The 17,649-nt window shown below is 42.7% G+C and overlaps 1 protein-coding gene across 3 annotated transcripts in view; it reads right to left on the bottom strand.

Moving 5' to 3' along the window:
- CLMN (calmin) overlaps positions 1-17,649 on the bottom strand; it is a 119,768-nt gene that overhangs the window by 27,443 nt on the left and 74,676 nt on the right. For all 3 annotated transcript variants that reach the window (XM_029064090.2, XM_029064080.2, XM_029064091.1), the window contains exons 2-4: positions 7,348-7,409; positions 3,794-3,889; positions 1,265-1,348 (exon numbers count right to left, since the gene is read on the bottom strand). In XM_029064090.2, coding sequence (XP_028919923.1) covers positions 1,265-1,348; positions 3,794-3,889; positions 7,348-7,409 — 242 coding nt within the window. The remainder of the gene's footprint in view (positions 1-1,264; positions 1,349-3,793; positions 3,890-7,347; positions 7,410-17,649) is intronic.

The raw sequence follows: 17,649 nt of genomic DNA on the forward strand, positions 1-17,649 counted from the left end.
AATCCTCTGGGAGGTTGAGAACCTGAAGGATGGGCCGTCAGAATTAGCATCATACACCTGTCTGCTCCTTCCTGACCCGGTTTCTGTTGTTTCAATCAATCACATTAATTGAGCGCTTACTATGTGCAGAACTCTGTACTAAGTGCTTGGGACAGTTCGATTTAACAGAGTTGGTAGACTCCTTTCCTGCAAACAATGAGTTTACATTCTAGAGCTCCACATACATCTTTGCCAGAACTCTGCTTAGCGTGTTGCTCAGCAGGCTAGTGGTGGGATAAATGTACACCCCCCCCCCCCGGTATTTTGAGTAAGCTGCATACATTTTCCTCGAAGGCCGGGGCCGTAGGGCGGCTAGTCCAGCCAAAGGGACAGTTCTTCTTGGAAATACGGCTGTGGGGACCTGGCTTCTTCGGATGCCTCGTTGATACCCACAGGGCACCGAGACTCATAACTCTCTGCTCTGATGCCTCCTCTCAGGATTTTTGAGGAAGCAAGAAAATAGGCCCAGAAGCACAGGGTACATTGCAAAGAAAAATATCTCTAGCAAAATCAGATGAGAGAGAATCCAATTAAAGGAAAAAAAGATTGACCTGAAAATGGTGTCCATTCTTATTTTGTTTACCAAATGCATTTACTTCTTTCCCTTGGGACTCATACTCATCTCAGCCTCATTTACAGGAGACCAACCTGCTGTGTTGTTGCAAATCTTTTCCACCCAGGAATTTAAAAAATACAGGCTGTTTTCTTTCAAAATAACCCAAGGCCTGCTGCCACCCACCCACTCTCCAGTGATCCCTTGCACAGCATATGTAATTCTGGTAATTTCCTTTAATACACACCTTCCAAATCTTTAATCCCAATGAGAATTTATATCAGCGGAACTACAAACTTTGTTTCTCAAGGGATACTTCAGAGATGACTGTTTCTGGGGTTGGAACGTGATTATGGTTTGAAATGAAAAGGAGCATTTGTTAAACAGGTGATTAACAGATAACATAGTTATTATTCGGACCGAAACTGGGTGAGACTCAGAGAGCCATTGTACTTTAATTTACATAGGTGGAGGGATGGGGCTATGTAATGTGCCTTCAGCCAGTAAGGGGTGAAAAGGATCTCCCACTTTTTGAAAAACATTTAGAATTGGGAATCTTGACAAGCATACTCCTTTGGTGGGCTCATGAAAAGCCAAATAAGCCCTCTCTTCTTGCAACCACTATTACATGAGCAAAGGACATTAATACATTGCAGAAAAGAAAATACTCACATTGCTGTCCTCCAAAAACTTAAGGGCTTTCGCTATGTTGTTCAACCGAAAAATACGATGGGATGAGGACTTATATTCATGCAGCTATAAAACAAAATACAGCAACTTTAAAACACTGTTTGGGTGATGGATTCTATTTTATCAAAAAAAAAAGCTACATTTTGCTTCAGCTTGGTTTAAAAAAAAAGATTTACGGCTGACAGCTAAGACTCCCTGCACTGGCTAGGTCAAAACTTCAGAACATGCATTTCCCTATGTGGAACAGAAATGGGGTTAGCAATTTAAGTGAAAAATCAAGACAGCTATTTTCAGAATCTTGATGGGTTGGCCATTCTAGTCTGGTAAGTAGGGAGATTGAAATAGGTTAAACAAACAGCGCATTAGTTCAGACTTTCTTTAAATTACTCTCTGGATTTTTACATCCTCTCCCTTATCTACCCGCTTTGCCCCTCCTCTTCTGCTCTCTCTATAGACTTTTTCCAATATTTTCTACTGACTGAACCGACGCCTCTGTAAGCTTCATCAGGCAGTTCCTAAATCACTGAACAAGCCTCTTCATGACTGCAACAGATGTTTCTGTTTCCTAGCCAACAAGAGCTCTGGACACAGTTTTTCAAGGGGATAAAAAAAGTCATTAGTGACTGAAATCTGGAAATGTTCACTCCAAAACCAGGAGCCCAGGGCAACTTTAAATGAACACCCAGGAATGAAAGGAGTGTCTCTTTCTGAAAATGAACATGGAGGCTGGTTAAAGAAACTTCCCATACTTGGTCACTTCAACTTCCATGAAATTACACTCTGAAATTACAGGTCGGCTACTTGAGCAACTGCACTTAGAAGTGATCATTTCTTTGCTTCAGAAGGGAAGACTTCCAACTGGAGAACTGTGAGCTCAAATCAATCAATCATATTTACTGAGTGCATGCTGTGTGTAGAGCACTGTACTAAGTGCTTGGGAGAGTATAACATAGCAGAGTTGGTAGATTCATTCCCGGCCCACAGGAGCTTACAGTCTAGAGGGAAGAGCTTACACCATGTGGGACAGGGACTGTGTCCGACCTGCTTATATTCTTTCTAGCCAAGTCCCTAGTTCAATGATTGACACAGAACACAAGTACTTAACAATCATCATAATTATTATTTACATTAATTAAAATGTTAACTCCCTAGGCCCAGGTACAAGCTGTAAACAGGGACCTACTATGCTAAATGCTTGCAAACTATTATGTTTATAAGTCATGCTTTTTTTTTTATGGTATTTGTTAAGCGGTTACTATGTGCCAGGAACTGTACTAAGTGTTGGGGTAGATACCAGCTAATCGGATTGGATACAATCCACATACCATGTGGGGTTCACAGTCCTAATCCCCATGTACAGATGAGGTAACTGAGCTCCAGAGAAGTTAAGTGACTTGCCCAAGGTCACACAGCAGGCAAGTGATGGAACCGGGATTAGAACCCAAGGCTTCTGACTTCCATGATCTAGCCACTAGACCATGGTGCTGCTCTGCTGCCCCAGAGCACACTCTCTGAAGCTTATTATTGGAACACTTTCATGCGGCAACTGGGCTCATCAACAGATTTGTTCACAGGCAAAATATTTTCACTGAGCTCATCCAATAAGGCCAGCCATTATTTTGTCAGATAGGAGGCTATCGTCATCATCATCATCATCAACATTAATACTTTTATCAATAATATTAACCCTACCATATTGTACCAACTTTATAATCCCATATTTTCCTTAGCACTTTATACAGTGCTCTGCACACAGTGAACATTTAACAGTTACCAACAGATATTTGGGAGCAACTACAGCAATTTCAGAGCACTGTACTAAACATTTGGGAGAAAACTGCCATTCTTCTTGCAAATTAAATTCAAGGACTGAACTTGTGCCCTTGAAAGGCATAGTTTTAAATCAGTTTTAACAATACCACTGACAGGGATATGGCAGCTGCTCATCACCCACAATTGCTGCTGAGGAAAACAAATCAAGTTTATCATTGAGAAATATTTGAAACAGGAAGGGCTGTTGGAATACAGTTTGAGACAGTCCCAGGGGACACAGCCTCCCCAACTGCTTAATATAGTGCTCTGCACAGAGTAAGAGTTGAATCAATACAATCGACGGAATGATAGAACGAAAATAGCCCCCCTCCCACCCCCAAAATCCTGGCTGCTTCTCTAAAATGATGCCTCACAAGTATTTCTCAGTAGAAGGACTGAAAATTCAGGAAGCTGGTGTCTGCTCTCAGACAAGATATATATACGGATGAATTATGGATGAATTCTAGCCTCTAAGCATTTATATAAGAAGGATTGCTTTAAAAACACCTAAAAACACTCCTCTTGGGCCCAAAATGTAGTTGTATAAGACACACCTCAGTGCTAATAAAGGACTATATCTCCCTGAAGACTCCAATTATATTGCAATTTTAAAAACAGGAGACATGGCATCTGAGGGGAAGCCTACATATAACAGACATCAGTCCAAGCATTTCCCCCATCCCCAAGCTCTATACATACCAGCTTTTGCCCTGACAGGATTTCTAATAGAGCCATCAAGACTTTTCCATCTTGAATATCTAAGAATAAATCTTTTACTTCCAGGGGCGGCTTACACTGTGGAGAAAGCATAGGGAAAAGTGTTCACTGTTAAACAACTAGGCTTAAACAATTTAAGCGATGAAATCCAAATCATTTTTCAAGGGAAGATGTGTTAATCTTGGGAAAGGCTCCCCCTCCCCCGGCCACAATTCTGACCCCTATTTAACTCCTGGGCCTGTTGGCCTGGAGAGCAATCATTCTTTAAAGGAAAAGGGGATTTTAGCTGTCTCTTGGTTTCAAGTGCCAGATACCCTTCGAAGGTCCAGAGCTGTCTGGAAACCTCTTCAAGGACAATCAGTCCGTCTAAAGACTTTGGGTGAGTGCATATGACAGCTGATTGGTCCAGGGATACATTTCAGTCAAGCCCGGCTGCAGAATCCCCACTGAAGAAGGGACTGCTCAACTGTTTTGACCCAGCCACGCATTTCGCAATCCCTTTGGATGGATCCCACTACTGATTGATAAATAGGGAATTGTAGTACAACAGTTCCCTGCAGTTTGGAACGGGCTCTTATTAGGAACTGCTTTTCTTCCCAGCCATTCAAAAGCCTCTCCAAAGTCATCCATCACATATGCAGAAAAGCCCCCGGATTTCCACAGCAGGAGAGACACTTTGGGGACCAAAAAACTATATATTTTTTTCTTTCCAGATCCTCATCCCAATTTGGTCATGCGCCAGGTCAAGCAAGAGCACATCAGGTTATTAAGACACCGAAGAAACACCCATGATGAGATGTGGGCACATCCAAACTTTTCCCAATAAATGGGGTTCCGAAAAAATGAAGAAATTGCTAAGTGACCAACAGTGACCTTGAAAAAGCTTTCCTTCTGAGTTAAGCCTGAAAAATGATTTCATTTGACAGTTTCAATAAGACTTAAGCATCATCATCACCAGACACGATTTTTGTCAAAGTACACTCTGCTTTGAGTCAAGGTGAAAAAAAAAAATTGTAACTAATCCAGATAAAATACTCCATAGTCCTCTTATGTTCCTCAGACTTCATGTGTTTGGTATGTCAGAATAAACAGCACCCCACAGCTTTCTTCATGATCTAATTTTTTTAAATTAAAGAACTTTTCAGAAGTCAGACAGTCAGCAAATATTTCTGACAGCCTTCGAACGGCATTTAAGCCTGGTCCTCGGAGGAGTCTCTTTTACGGCATCGACTGTCCTTGAAAGTTTCACAGTAGAAAAACACCACCGATCATTTACTTTTGCTTATTAGGTAAGAATTTCAGGAGACCTCCGGGTTCCCTGAATGGAGGACACTTCTCACCTCCCCCTAAAAAGGGCAATTAGGACCTTCTGGCAAAGTTCCATCAACCAGCTCTAACACGTCAAATGTTGACTTAACTGGTCAAAAGGCTTAGTTTTAGAGTTTTTTTTTCTTTTAGGTTAATGACGCTCCACGTTATGAGCACTGCCAGTAATATCTTGACATTCACACATTATTTATAATCACAGAGTATTGCTTGGGCCTAAATGCATCGTCTTTCCCTTGAAGAATTTAGTAATTATTATTATTATCGGTTTTTGTGAAGCACTTACTAAGCATCAAGTACTACTCTAAGCACTAGGGCATATAAAAATTAATCTGGTTTGATGCAGTCCCTGTTTTACATGGACTCACAGAGAACTGATCTCCATTTTACAGTTGAGGAAACTGAGGCACAGAGAAGTTCAGTGACTTGCCCAAGGAATTGGCGGCAATCTTCCCAATATCTGGGGAGCAAGGTTAGTGGTAAATTGTAGCCCCATTTGAAAGTTAGTGAGGCACAGGCGAGGGGAAGCACAAGGTCTTAATTGCTAGCTAAGGGAACACCAAAAGTAAGAAATGGGAAAGGACTTCAAGACTCTAATTTATCTGTAATTTATTTATATTGTCTGCTTCTCCGTCTCAACTGTAAGCTCGTTGTGGGCAGGGAATGTGTCAGTTTATTGTTGTACTGTACTCTCCCAATCGATTAGCACAGTGCTCTGCACACAGGCAGCACTCAATAAATATGATTGAATGAATGAATAAAAGGACTTTGATTCTAGTTCCAGAACTCTAACTACTCAGCATCCGGAATGATTTTTTCCCTCTTCTAGAGATTTCCTTTTGTTCTGATTAAGAGCATGAATAATTTTGAGCAGAGCAAGGAGCATAAAAAAATCACTTAAAATAATATGCTTCATTATGCATGTCGGTTTTATAACTAAAAAAGAATGCATCTTTTACTGAATGAAAGAGTGTCTGGGGAGAAGAGTTAGAAGGATGAAAATAAACTCTGAGAAGACAGTTCTCTTCCAAGTACAATTTCACTGTGTTTCTCAGGATTAATAATAATAATGTTGGTATTTGTTCAGCGCTTACTATGTGCAGAACACTGTTCTAAGCACTGGGGTAAACATAGGGGAATCAGGTTGTCCCACATGGGGCTCACAGTCTTAATCCCCATTTTACAGATGAGGTAACTGAGGCCCAGAGAAATTAAGTGACTTACCCACAGTCACACAGCTGACAAGTGGCAGAGCTGGGATTCGAACCCATGACCTCTGACTCCAAAGCCCGTGCTCTTTCCACTGAGCCATGCTTGTGATGAGTTATGCTAATGCTTGAGGGGGGTGTCCATTTTTTGTCTAAATTCTAGTTTGGTGATTTCCCTTTTTCATGGCAAATGCCTAATTCTGACTCTGCCCTCTGATTCCCTGCAAATTTCCTCCTCTACACTCCATGCCCAGCCTAGTGATTCTGCAAACTATATTTGGTAGGAAATGGGTGAGCAACAGGATTTTTCATCCAAATTAAAATTGCATGGACAAAATGCGCCAGGCACAGATGACTGTATTCTGGTGCTCTGGGCTAGATAGGTGAATTCTTCTCCTTTAATCACATGAAAAACGAAACTTTCTCTTCAGGGATGGTACTTTGTCCTTTCAGATCCTCAGATAAAAGTGAACTCCATTTGATTTTTGTTTTTTACTTGGTGCTAACAAACTCCACGGAAAAATGAACAGCCAAAGCTCATCCAAAGATGAGAAGAAGCAGTCTATCAGGAGCACTGTCACTCACGTCACCTCTCAATATATGGGGCTTTTTTCAATTAGGAAAGGAAACTGCCGATCTTGGTGCTTTGGAATGCCAGCAACATGAGCAAACTTGATCTTATTAAAACCCAGATGTGTTCATCAGGTTCCTTATTCCAGCATCCAAGCCAATTAAAACAGATAAAAAGTCATTTTGCTAATTTACTTTTATAACCAAGAGACCATGAAGTCCCCTGTTCCTTAAATGTGGGCATACTTAAGCACTGTCCTCCCATTTAATTTTTGTTTTGATTCATCAGATTCCTTTTACATACAGGAATAAAATGCTTTCACAGTTCAGGTTCTTGTTTTGGCCAGTAGCCTATTGCCTCCCATCATTCCTCACCTACACAATTACACAACAAAATGAAGAAATACAAATCAAAGTCTGAGCTAGTCATACCTTCTCCAGATGAAGATTGATCCATCGGGTGAATGTTCTCTTCTGAACATTTTCTCTTTCCACTGGAAAAAAACAAAAAAGTCATCTTAACTATGAGGAGAATTATTTAGAAAATTCCTACCTCATCTCCATACAATCAAGTATTTAAAGTTACTTAATTTCCAAGATATCGGATTAGCTAAATAAAAAACCCTCCTAATTACAATGCGTGAAAACTGCCTCAGAAGAGGGCTCACGAAAAACTCTTTTGATTCTGGTTGCAAATAAGTTCTCAACTTCATAGACGCCTTTTTATATTTGCCTTTCCTTCTCAGATGATAGATGACATTTACTACAGAGAGATATATATGAAACCACTCAGTTTTCCTTCAACCAGTGGGTTATGTTTCTGACAAACTCCACGCTAAGGAAAATTCGAGTAGCAGTAATAGTAATAGTATTTATTAAGTGCTTACTGTGTGCACAGCACCATACTAAGCACTGGGAAAGAATACTCAGGTGAATTAGACATGGTTCCTGTCCCTCAGAGGGCTCACATGTGCTTTGACAGACACCACACACGTGTACACAATCGTTTCTTCCAACAATGCATCATGTTCTATTCAGACAGACACGCTTTGACGGAACAACGTTCCCTGATTCTGCAGCAGCATTCTCCTGCAGTAGGTTGGAATGGATAAGGAAAATCTACATCCTTGTTCTGGCCTTGGGAAGTTTACCATTTGATAGATTGGCTCTACCAATGCCCAGAATCTGCAGCTCTAATGCTCTAACCCGAAGGCAACTTTAAGACATTCAGCATAAGATTTGACAATTCTGAACACTTCAGCATGTGAGGAGTCAAGGGAGGCCAAGGAAAATGTGTGCACTCACCTCAGTAACCTTAGGAACGAGTTTCAAATACCAAAAATCTTAGTGCTCTTTCTCTCAGGACCAGGCCTGAAATTTCAAATGGTGCAATCTAATTCCTCAACCCGATTATCCTGTATCTACTCCAGCACGTAGTACACTACCTGGCACATAGTAAGTGCTTGGCGAATACCTTTAAAAACAGTCCACCACCAAAACAATAATAATAATAATGTTGGTATTTGTTAAGCGCTTACTATGTGCCGAGCACTGTTCTAAGCGCTGGGGTAAACACAGGGGAATCAGGTTGTCCCACGTGGGGCTCACAGTCTTAATCCCCATTTTACAGATGAGGGAACTGAGGCCCAGAGAAGTTAAGTGACTTGCCCACAGTCACCCAGCTGACAAGTGGCAGAGCTGGGATTTGAACTCATGAGCCCTGACTCCAAAGCCCATGCTCTTTCCACTGCGCCACGCTGCTTCTCAGAAAAAATAATAATGTTGACTGCCCTACGTTTTTCCCAAGTGGTGTGATGTGTAGGAATCTGTGTTCCCATAGATGGGCTGGGATTGTCTCCTGAAATGTGGTGGAAACACTGGGTGGCTGGAGACATCCTGATTGCTGGGGGGTGCTAATCACTTGCACAGGGACTAACGGCAGAGACTAAAAGTGCCCTGGTTCCTATTTTCACCCCCATCCTGAATCATCCAGTTAGACTTGAGCACAAATGATTATTACTATTATCTATAATAATAATAGTAATAATTGGTATTTGTTAAGTGCTCCCTATGTGCCAGGCACTGTACTGACTGCTGGGGTTGATACCGGCTAATTGGGTTGAAGACAGTTCCTGTCTCACATGGGGCTCACAGTCCCAATCTCCATTTTACAGATGAGGTAAGTAAGGCTCAGAGAAGTAAAGTGACTCGACCAAGGTCACACAGTAGACAAGCGGCAGAGTGGGATTAGAACGCATGACTTTAGAACTCCCACGCCTGTGTTCTAAGATCCTGGAGGTCACTGAGCAGACTCTGTACTTCTTCTGTGCTCTCCCAGAGTGCTTAAAGCAGTACTTTGCATTCAATAAATATCACTGATGATGATAATGATTATTCCTCCTCTGTCCCTAAATATTCCTGATAATTCTCCATAGGAATGGCCCAACATATATTTATAACCCCTTTACCACTTCTAGGAATACCCTCTTTTCGACCTTTTCCAGTTGCCTAAAGTAACTTGCTAGTGAGTGGACCTCTGACCTTTCTCCAAAGAAGGCATTTTTCCGTCCTAGCACAGTAAGAGCCTGAATGTGCCCAGGGACTGTTCTGGAGAAAGTTAACAATAAGAATTGTGGTATTTGTTAAGTGCTCCCTCTGTGCCTGGCACAGTGTTAAACGCTGGCGCAGATACAAGGTAAACAGGTTGGGCACAGTGTCGGTCCCACACGGGGATCACAGTCTTAATCCCCGTTTTACAGAAGAGGTAACTGAGGCATAGAGAAGTTAAGTGACTTGCCCAAGGTCACACAGCAGACAAGTGGTGGAGCTCAAATTAGAACCCAGGTCCTTCTGACCCTCAGGCCTCTGCTCTATCCACTAAGCCATGATGTTCCCACTTGTCTGCTCTGTGACCTCGTGCAAGTCACTTAACTTCTCTATGTCTCAGTTACCTCATCTATAAAATGACTATTAATACTGTGAGCCCTGTGTGGGACAGACACTGTGTCCAACCCAGTTACCTTGTATCTACTCCAGCGTTTAGTACAGTGCCGGGCACAGAGGGAGCACTTAACGAATACCATAATAAAAAGAAAAATTTCCATTGGGATTTGCTCTTCTGCTGATATATAGGATGTCCAGTGGAGGAAGACACGGGGATTTCATAAGCGACAACAGTTAAGACTTTCATTTCATTTCTTGAAATGAACTAACCAAAAAAAAACAATAAAATTACCCGGTCCTGGTTTTCAACATTCTGGAAAAACGCATTACAAGTGTTTAAAACCATTTTACATTTCTTTAGCAATAAGAAAATAAGAACCAATCTACCTCCAGGGAAATAAGAAGTTTGGTGTTCTACAACATCTGCATTGCTTTTCCTATCAGGCTAATTATGAAGTAAATAGCAGCTCCCATAAATCAAAATTTTAATATTGTGCTTTTTGATCTTTTCATTGAAGAGTCAGCGGATCGCCAACTGCTCTTGGCGGTTTTTTATTTTTTTTCATCCTGTAAGAGTAGCTGGTGTGAACTACTGTATATGTGTCCCTGCCAACAACTCAGAATAGTTAAATAACTAATTCCAGTAAAAATCTAAATTTATGGGCAGAGAGGGTGGAGTGGGGGTGGAGAGGTTCAGTACTCCTTAAATATGCTACAGAATAGAGAAAGACCCAAGTGGTCATTTCTATAGGCTTTTCTTTTGAAACAAGTCAGGATTCATTTAAGAAAATCGAAAACACCCAACGACAGAGGTTATGATGCAGTTGGGACATGAAGAAACAATGTTGTTATTCTCAGCCAGATTTCAGGCTAGGAAACGGACTCCAGTGGGATGGGCAGCAGGATGAATCTGGTAACCCACACTTTCAAAATCTGAATAAATTTCTATTTGGTCTATGCCCTGGTGGGAAGATGAATCTGAGGGGCAAGGAAGGAATATGGAAAAAGAAAAGAATATGGAAAAAATGTCCAGGGTGTTTGACAGCAATGAAGAATGCAACTTTGTGACTGTAGTTTTGGCTAAGTATAACCAGAAATGCACCATTCAGGGAATTCTTAAGCTACATTTCCAGACCTATTACATGAGCAAATGGGTTCAGTCATTTGGCTTAGAGATTTATTTATTGGTTTGCTGCTTTATGGAGCGCTTTCCCTCTGAGACCTTTCAACATGGATCATCTAGCATGATACACACTCCATAAAACTGAAAACAGGGGAGAAAACAGGAAGGGAGAAATTGAAGAACACAAGAGGATCAAGAAGGCGCTGTTAGATTAGGTAACGGCAGACTCGAACCTCGGGTGGGAGCTAGTCAGATCCAGGCCCTGTAGGATGTTGCTAGTAGACTTTCAGGGTGACACTGTGCATCCTCCCGACAGCAGCCCTTCCTCAAGACGTGGAGATGGTGCTACCCCTCTCATCTCACCATCTCTACCCTAACGAAAACTCCCCTTGAGAGATCATAGCTGAACACCTCCGAACTAAGAAGCTGGAGAACCCGAGAGGACAAAACCCCAGGGGTCAAATCATGAAAGGACCGGGCTTTTTGTCAGTGAGATTGCTGGTACTTTCCAGTTCCAAATGAGCTGATTTGTTGGGACTCTGCCTCTAATCCAGGCTGCATTAATAGGTAGAATCAACCAATCAATGGTATTTATTGGGACTTACTGTTTGCAGAGCATTGTGTTAAGTGCTTGGGAGTAAATGAGAAGCAGCGTGGACAAGTGCTAAGGGCATGGGCTCAGGAGTCAGAGGACCCGGGTTCTAATCCTGTTGCAACTGCTTGCTGTGTGACTTTGGGCAAGACAATTTCTCTATGTCTCAGTTTCCTCAACTGTAAAATGGGGATTCAATATGTGGTTAGAGGGATGACTCTCCCAAGTGCTTAATAATCATGGTATTTTTTAAGGGCTTACTATGTTCCAGGCACTGTACTAAGCGCTGGGGTAGGTAAAAGCTTACTGCAGTGCTCTGCACCTAGTCAATGTTCAATAAATACCATTAATTGATTGGTGAGTCGAGAATAATGCCAAAGTTATGGGCTTGTGAGACAAGGAGGCTAAGTGGTGCTGTCTACAGTGATGGTAATCACACAGGGAGGACAGGGTTTGGATGGGAAGATGAAGAGTTCTGTTTTGGACATGTTCAGTTTAAAGTTTTGGTGGAACATTCAAGTAGAGGACCTGAAGTCAGGAGGAAACGTGAGACTGCAGAGAAGGAGAAAGATCAGGGCTGGAGGGAAAGATCTGGGAATCATCTGCATAGAGAAGGGAATTGAAGCCATGGGAGTGAACCAGTTCTCTGAGGGGTGGGTGGAGACAGAGAATAGAAGGGGATCCAGAACTGAGCCTCCAGGGACTCGCACTGTTAAAACTGAACGGAATTGAACCAAACTGAGAAATCAGTGAAAATGAACTTCGAAGGAAGAATGAAGAAAACTGTCACAAATCGGCCTTAGTACAACCTGATACTACCGAAAAAACCGCAAAATCGACAGTAGAAAAGTAAAAAACGAAGCCAAACCCCTCTTTGGCTTTTTCTGCAGCTGTCACTCAGACAGTTTTCCCCACCGTGTTTTGTGGACCTCCCGATTTCATCGGTAAGGATCGGTGGAGACTCTATAAACGTTAAACAGTTTCTATAAATTCAATAGAACCTTTTTCCCTTCTCCACTACCACTGTGTAAAAGATGCAGAAAGCCAATCAGCTCTAAGGTTTCAGCTTCAACGTGCACAGTTTACTGGGGGGCTGTGTTGGCTTTACAGGGTGACTAGAGAGCAATAACAACATTATAAAATAATAATTACATTCACCATCTGGCTGGCCCGGGCACAAGCGCGGTGTGTCACACTGGAAGAGGAATAGCTCCCGCTGTGAGCACTATATGGGGACGTAAAGTCGGAGGGTGGCGGATGTACCGCATCCCGGTTTGGTTCTAACATTCGGAATCTCGGGATTCAGCCATCATCACCCTGACCTTGCCAGGAAAAGAGAGTTTGAAACACAAAGTGAGACCCCCAAACGTTCATAGGGCCGGAAGTGTTACTTGCAGGGATTTGGGGAGCACACTTATTGGTGAAATGTGTTCACCCCTGGAGACGGGAAGGAAAGTATTCCTTAAAATCATGCTTCAATTTGTTGGCTTTTATTATCCCCAAACCATTTCTTTTCAAACTAATTGGAAAATCAATTCCCAAGCACCTGTTTGCAAAGACTGAGCCACTTTCTTTGGCCCTCCTCCTGCCCTCGTCATGCAAGTCCAGTGCAGGAATTAGCTGGGTCTGCAGATACCCTTAGGCTTCAGAAAAAAGCCCCCCACCCTAGCCCTGACACTGCAGCAGTGGATAGGCCGTAGTCCTGGGAATCACAGGGACCTGGGTTCTAATCCTGGCCCTGCCACTTCTCTGCCGTGATCTTGGGCAATTCACTTCTCTGTGCCTGTTATCTCATCTGTAAAATGGGGCTTAAGTCTCTGAGCCCCATGTGGGACAGGGACTGTGTCCAACCTAATCAGCTTGTATATACTCCAGCACTTAGTACAGTGCCTGGCACACAGTAAATGTTTAACAAATACCGTAAGAGAGAGAGCAGGGCAAAGATGAGGCTTTACAGGATTGCTCCATCTCCCCCAGGCTACCTCACTTCCCCCTCAACCTTCCCAGGACATTTTCTCTTCCCACCCACCTAGGCAATGAGGTTCTCCAGTTTGGGGAAGATTAACTTAATTTATGGAAATCATAATGCTACTCATGCACCCGCACACACACACACACGCGTTGACCCAGATTCCTCCTACACCAATGTCATCCCAGCCATCCCCACTGGGTGGTTTCAGGCAAGTCACTTGACTACTCTATGCCTCAGTTTCCTTATCTGTAAAATGGAAATGTAGGGAAGCAGCATAGCCTAGTGGATTGAACATGGGCCTGAAAGTCAGAAGGACCTGGGTTCTAATTCTGCCTCCACCACTTGTCTGCTGGATGACCTCGGGCCAGTCAATTAACTTCTCTGTGGCTCAGTTATCTCATCTGTAAAATGGGACTTAAGACCGTGAGCCCTACGCAAGACAGGGACCGTGTCTGACCGGATTAGCTTGCATCTACCCCAGTGATTAGCGCAGTGCCTGGCACATAGTAAGCGCTTAAAATTTAAAAAAAAAAACCCTAATTAGTCTTTCAACACTCAGGAGAAACCCAACCTCATTAGGTGGCTTCATGCTGTTTTTCTGTGAGCCCCTTGTGGTAAAGGGGCTGTATCCATTCTGATTACCTGGTATCTAACCAAATGCTTAGTACAGAGCTTGACACATAGAAAGCACTTCATAATCACTAACAATTATTATCATCATTACTGGAGTAAACTGGGCATCAATGGATACAGCACTGACTCCTTTGGGCCACAAATAAACGATCTAGAGAGGATGTGCCTCGGTGATGCCCAGTTGATATTCAGCAATGGAAGAACTTGGCTGTTGATACCCTCGACTGGGTTGATCTGTGGTTTAATCGGTTATGATGCAGCTCAACAACTTCAGAGAAAAGCGATGGTAGTTTTTACAAGCAAGAGAAGCATGGGGTTGGGTAGGGCAGCAACAAAAGAAGCTAAGAATTGTCCTAAGACCTGTGGTAACAGAGGAGAAATGTGAAGGATCGACAGCTCCAACAGTAACAATGTGGATTTAAAGATAATTCAGCCCAAATGCCCTCGAGCTACAACTTGGGACGTAAGCACGGTCTTTTACCAAGCCAGACTAAATGATTTCTGGCTATAATTTTCTGAAAGGCCTGGAGGAAATGAACTATTTATTTGTGTAAATACACATCCCCTGCTGTTAGATGTTCTTCACTGCCTATGTTGTTAACATCCCCACAGTGCTTGAATATGGGAAAAGACTGGGGAAAATTGGGGGCAGCTTCCTCGCTGCAACGTAGTTTCATTGCCCTGCGCATTGAAAAACTATCTCCAAAAGAGACAAATACGTTTACTCACGCAGCACAGAACTGACCCGGCAACCTTGTGAGGTCACAGGTACCCCAAGAAGCTGAGTTGTTGCTGCAGCAGCTTTATAGACAAAACTGTTCATTTCACAAAAGAGAAAGAAACCTTCGCAGGAGGGAAGGAAACCCCTGCTCGCTCAACGGGCAACTGCACAGTGCTCTGAGAGGGCAAGAACAAGCTGTTGGGGTGGCTGGAAATGCAATTAACAGAGGGAGAATTCAGCAAAGCCGCTTCTCTGGAAAAAGTGTTCTGACTAAGGTCCAGCCTGACTCCCTATTTGCTAGTTTTACATGCTTCACAGTCTTTCAACACCTAGGAGAAACACAACCTCATTAGATGGCTTCATGCTGTTTCACTTCAGAAATAAAACGAAAACAAATTAAGCAGCAATGAAGGAGGAAAAAAAAAAAAGGAAAAAGTCAAAACGGAGTCGGGGCCTGGTCTGCCCAGAGGATCTATGGCTTTAAGGTGTAGTCTGAATTAAGAGGGCTGAGGGACTCTAAAAGCCGGGCTTCGTGTTATTAAGTCAGGGCCCTAATGTGGCTTGAATAAACTGTAATTTTTGCATTTTAATTTCCCTTTTCTTTTAATTTTTCAAATGGCTGTCCAGATTGATGTCATTTTACAATAATGTATCTGTTTGTTGCAAGCGCTTAGTACAGGGCTTTGTACAGAGTAAGCGCTCAATAAATATGATTGAATGAATGAATTCTCTTTATTGACGATATGGATTTGGGCTGCCCGATGCCCAATTCCGGTAATAATGAAAACAGGAAATGCTCCATCCGAAGTGCTCCTTTCAATCACTGGGATTTCCTCCTTGGACTTGTTCCACCATTTCTTTTCTCATGCTGGTAGAATCAGTAAACGAGTTAGTGCTGTTTATCAACAGGAGTGACTAATAAAACTAGCTGGAACCTGAAAACAGCTTCCTAGAACAAAGTGGTGGTCTTGCAATATGGAATAACAATAACAATAATTAAGCAATATTGATAATTGGGGTATTTGTTAAGACCTTCCTATGTGCCGAACACTGTACTAAGTACTGGATTAGATTACAAGATAATCAGGTTGGACACAGACCCCTGTTCATACGGTCTAACTAGGAGTGAGGAACAAGTATTTAGTCCTCATTTTACAGATGAGGACACTGAGGCACAGAGAAGTCAAGTGACTTGCCCAAGGTCACCCAGGAGAGATGGGATTTGAATCCTGATCCACTCACTACCAGGTCCACGCTCGTTCCACTAGGTCAGGCTGCGCTAAGATAAAGCCTCTTTATTTTCTTTGGGACCCAAATCATATTCACGTACTGGTCCCCGAGGTAACCAATTAACATCCTCGGATCTTGTCCCACAGAACTCCATTTCTCAGCTGTTTCAAGAACGTTTATCAGTGCTTCAATTACACACCACATTAAATTTTTAATAATTGACATACATTGTAGTGTTATCTTTATTGCTAAAAAAAAGTTGACCCAGTTTACTGTATTTTTCCCTTCAGGTTGCATCTCGCCTGGTCTGTGTACTAGATTTCAGTTTGCTATGATTTAGAACAGATGACATCGTCCATCCATAAGACCCTAAGCTTACAAAAAGGACATTAAGGATAGCATAGCCATGCCACTACAGACTGGTATTGTGTTACTTAATCTGAAATCAAGCCCTGGAGCTCCCAGCTGAAGTTATTAAATGAGTTGTTTGTTAAAAATTACCCACTCATCAAGATTCCTTTAAAACCACTTTGGCAGGTATTAGACCTTTAAGTACCTTTTCTTTTGCCTCAAGAAAGCCCAAAAGACAGTACTCATGCCGCAAGCTGTAACTCTGGTTGTTTATTGCTATTGTTCTTGTCTGTCGGTCTCCCCCGATTAGACCGTAAGCCCTTCAGAGGGCAGGGACTATCTCTATCTGTTATCGATTTGTACATTCCAAGTAATAATAATAATAATGTTGGTATTTGTTAAGCGCTTACTATGTGCCAAGCACTGTTCTAAGCGCTGGGGTAGACATAGGGGAATCAGGTTGTCCCACGTGGGGCTCACAGTCTTAATCCCCATTTTACAGATGAGGGAACTGAGGCGCAGAGAAGTGAAGTGACTTGCCCACAGTCACACAGCCGACAAGTGGCAGAGCTGGGATTCGAACTCATGAGCCCTGACTCCAAAGCCCGTGCTCTTTCCACTGAGCCACGCTGCTTCTCAGTGCTACTAAGTGCTTAGTACAGTGCTCTGCACATAGTAAGCGCTCAATAAATACTATTGAATGAATGAATGAATCATTAGTGAACTAGTCTAAGGACTGGGAATGGTGGCATTGGTGGGTGGGTGGGGAACGCGCCTATAGGAGGGGAAGGAGAGCTAGAAGGACCTGGGTTCTAATCCCGGCTCTGCTATTTGTCTGCTGTGTGACCTTGGGCAAGTCACTTCACTCCTCTGTGCCTCAGTTCCCTCATCTGTAAAATGGGGATTGAGACTGGGAGCCCCACATGGGACAGGGATTGTGGCCAACCTGATTAACTTCTATCTATCCCAGTGCTTAGAACAGTGCTTGGCGCATAGTAAGTGTTTAACAAGTACCATGCATACTATTTTCATTATCAGTCTGTTTAGGAGTCCGGCTCCTATGAATTCTCACAAACCCAAGCACTCCCCAGTGGGGAAGGCAGCAAAATGGCTCCTGGTCGGTCACACACTCCTTGAATATGGGTAGGAATTTCTGATAGCCAATCAAC

Source organism: Ornithorhynchus anatinus, chromosome 1 (genome assembly GCF_004115215.2).
Source record: "Ornithorhynchus anatinus isolate Pmale09 chromosome 1, mOrnAna1.pri.v4, whole genome shotgun sequence".
In the NCBI taxonomy this organism is placed as follows: Eukaryota; Metazoa; Chordata; class Mammalia; order Monotremata; family Ornithorhynchidae; genus Ornithorhynchus; species Ornithorhynchus anatinus.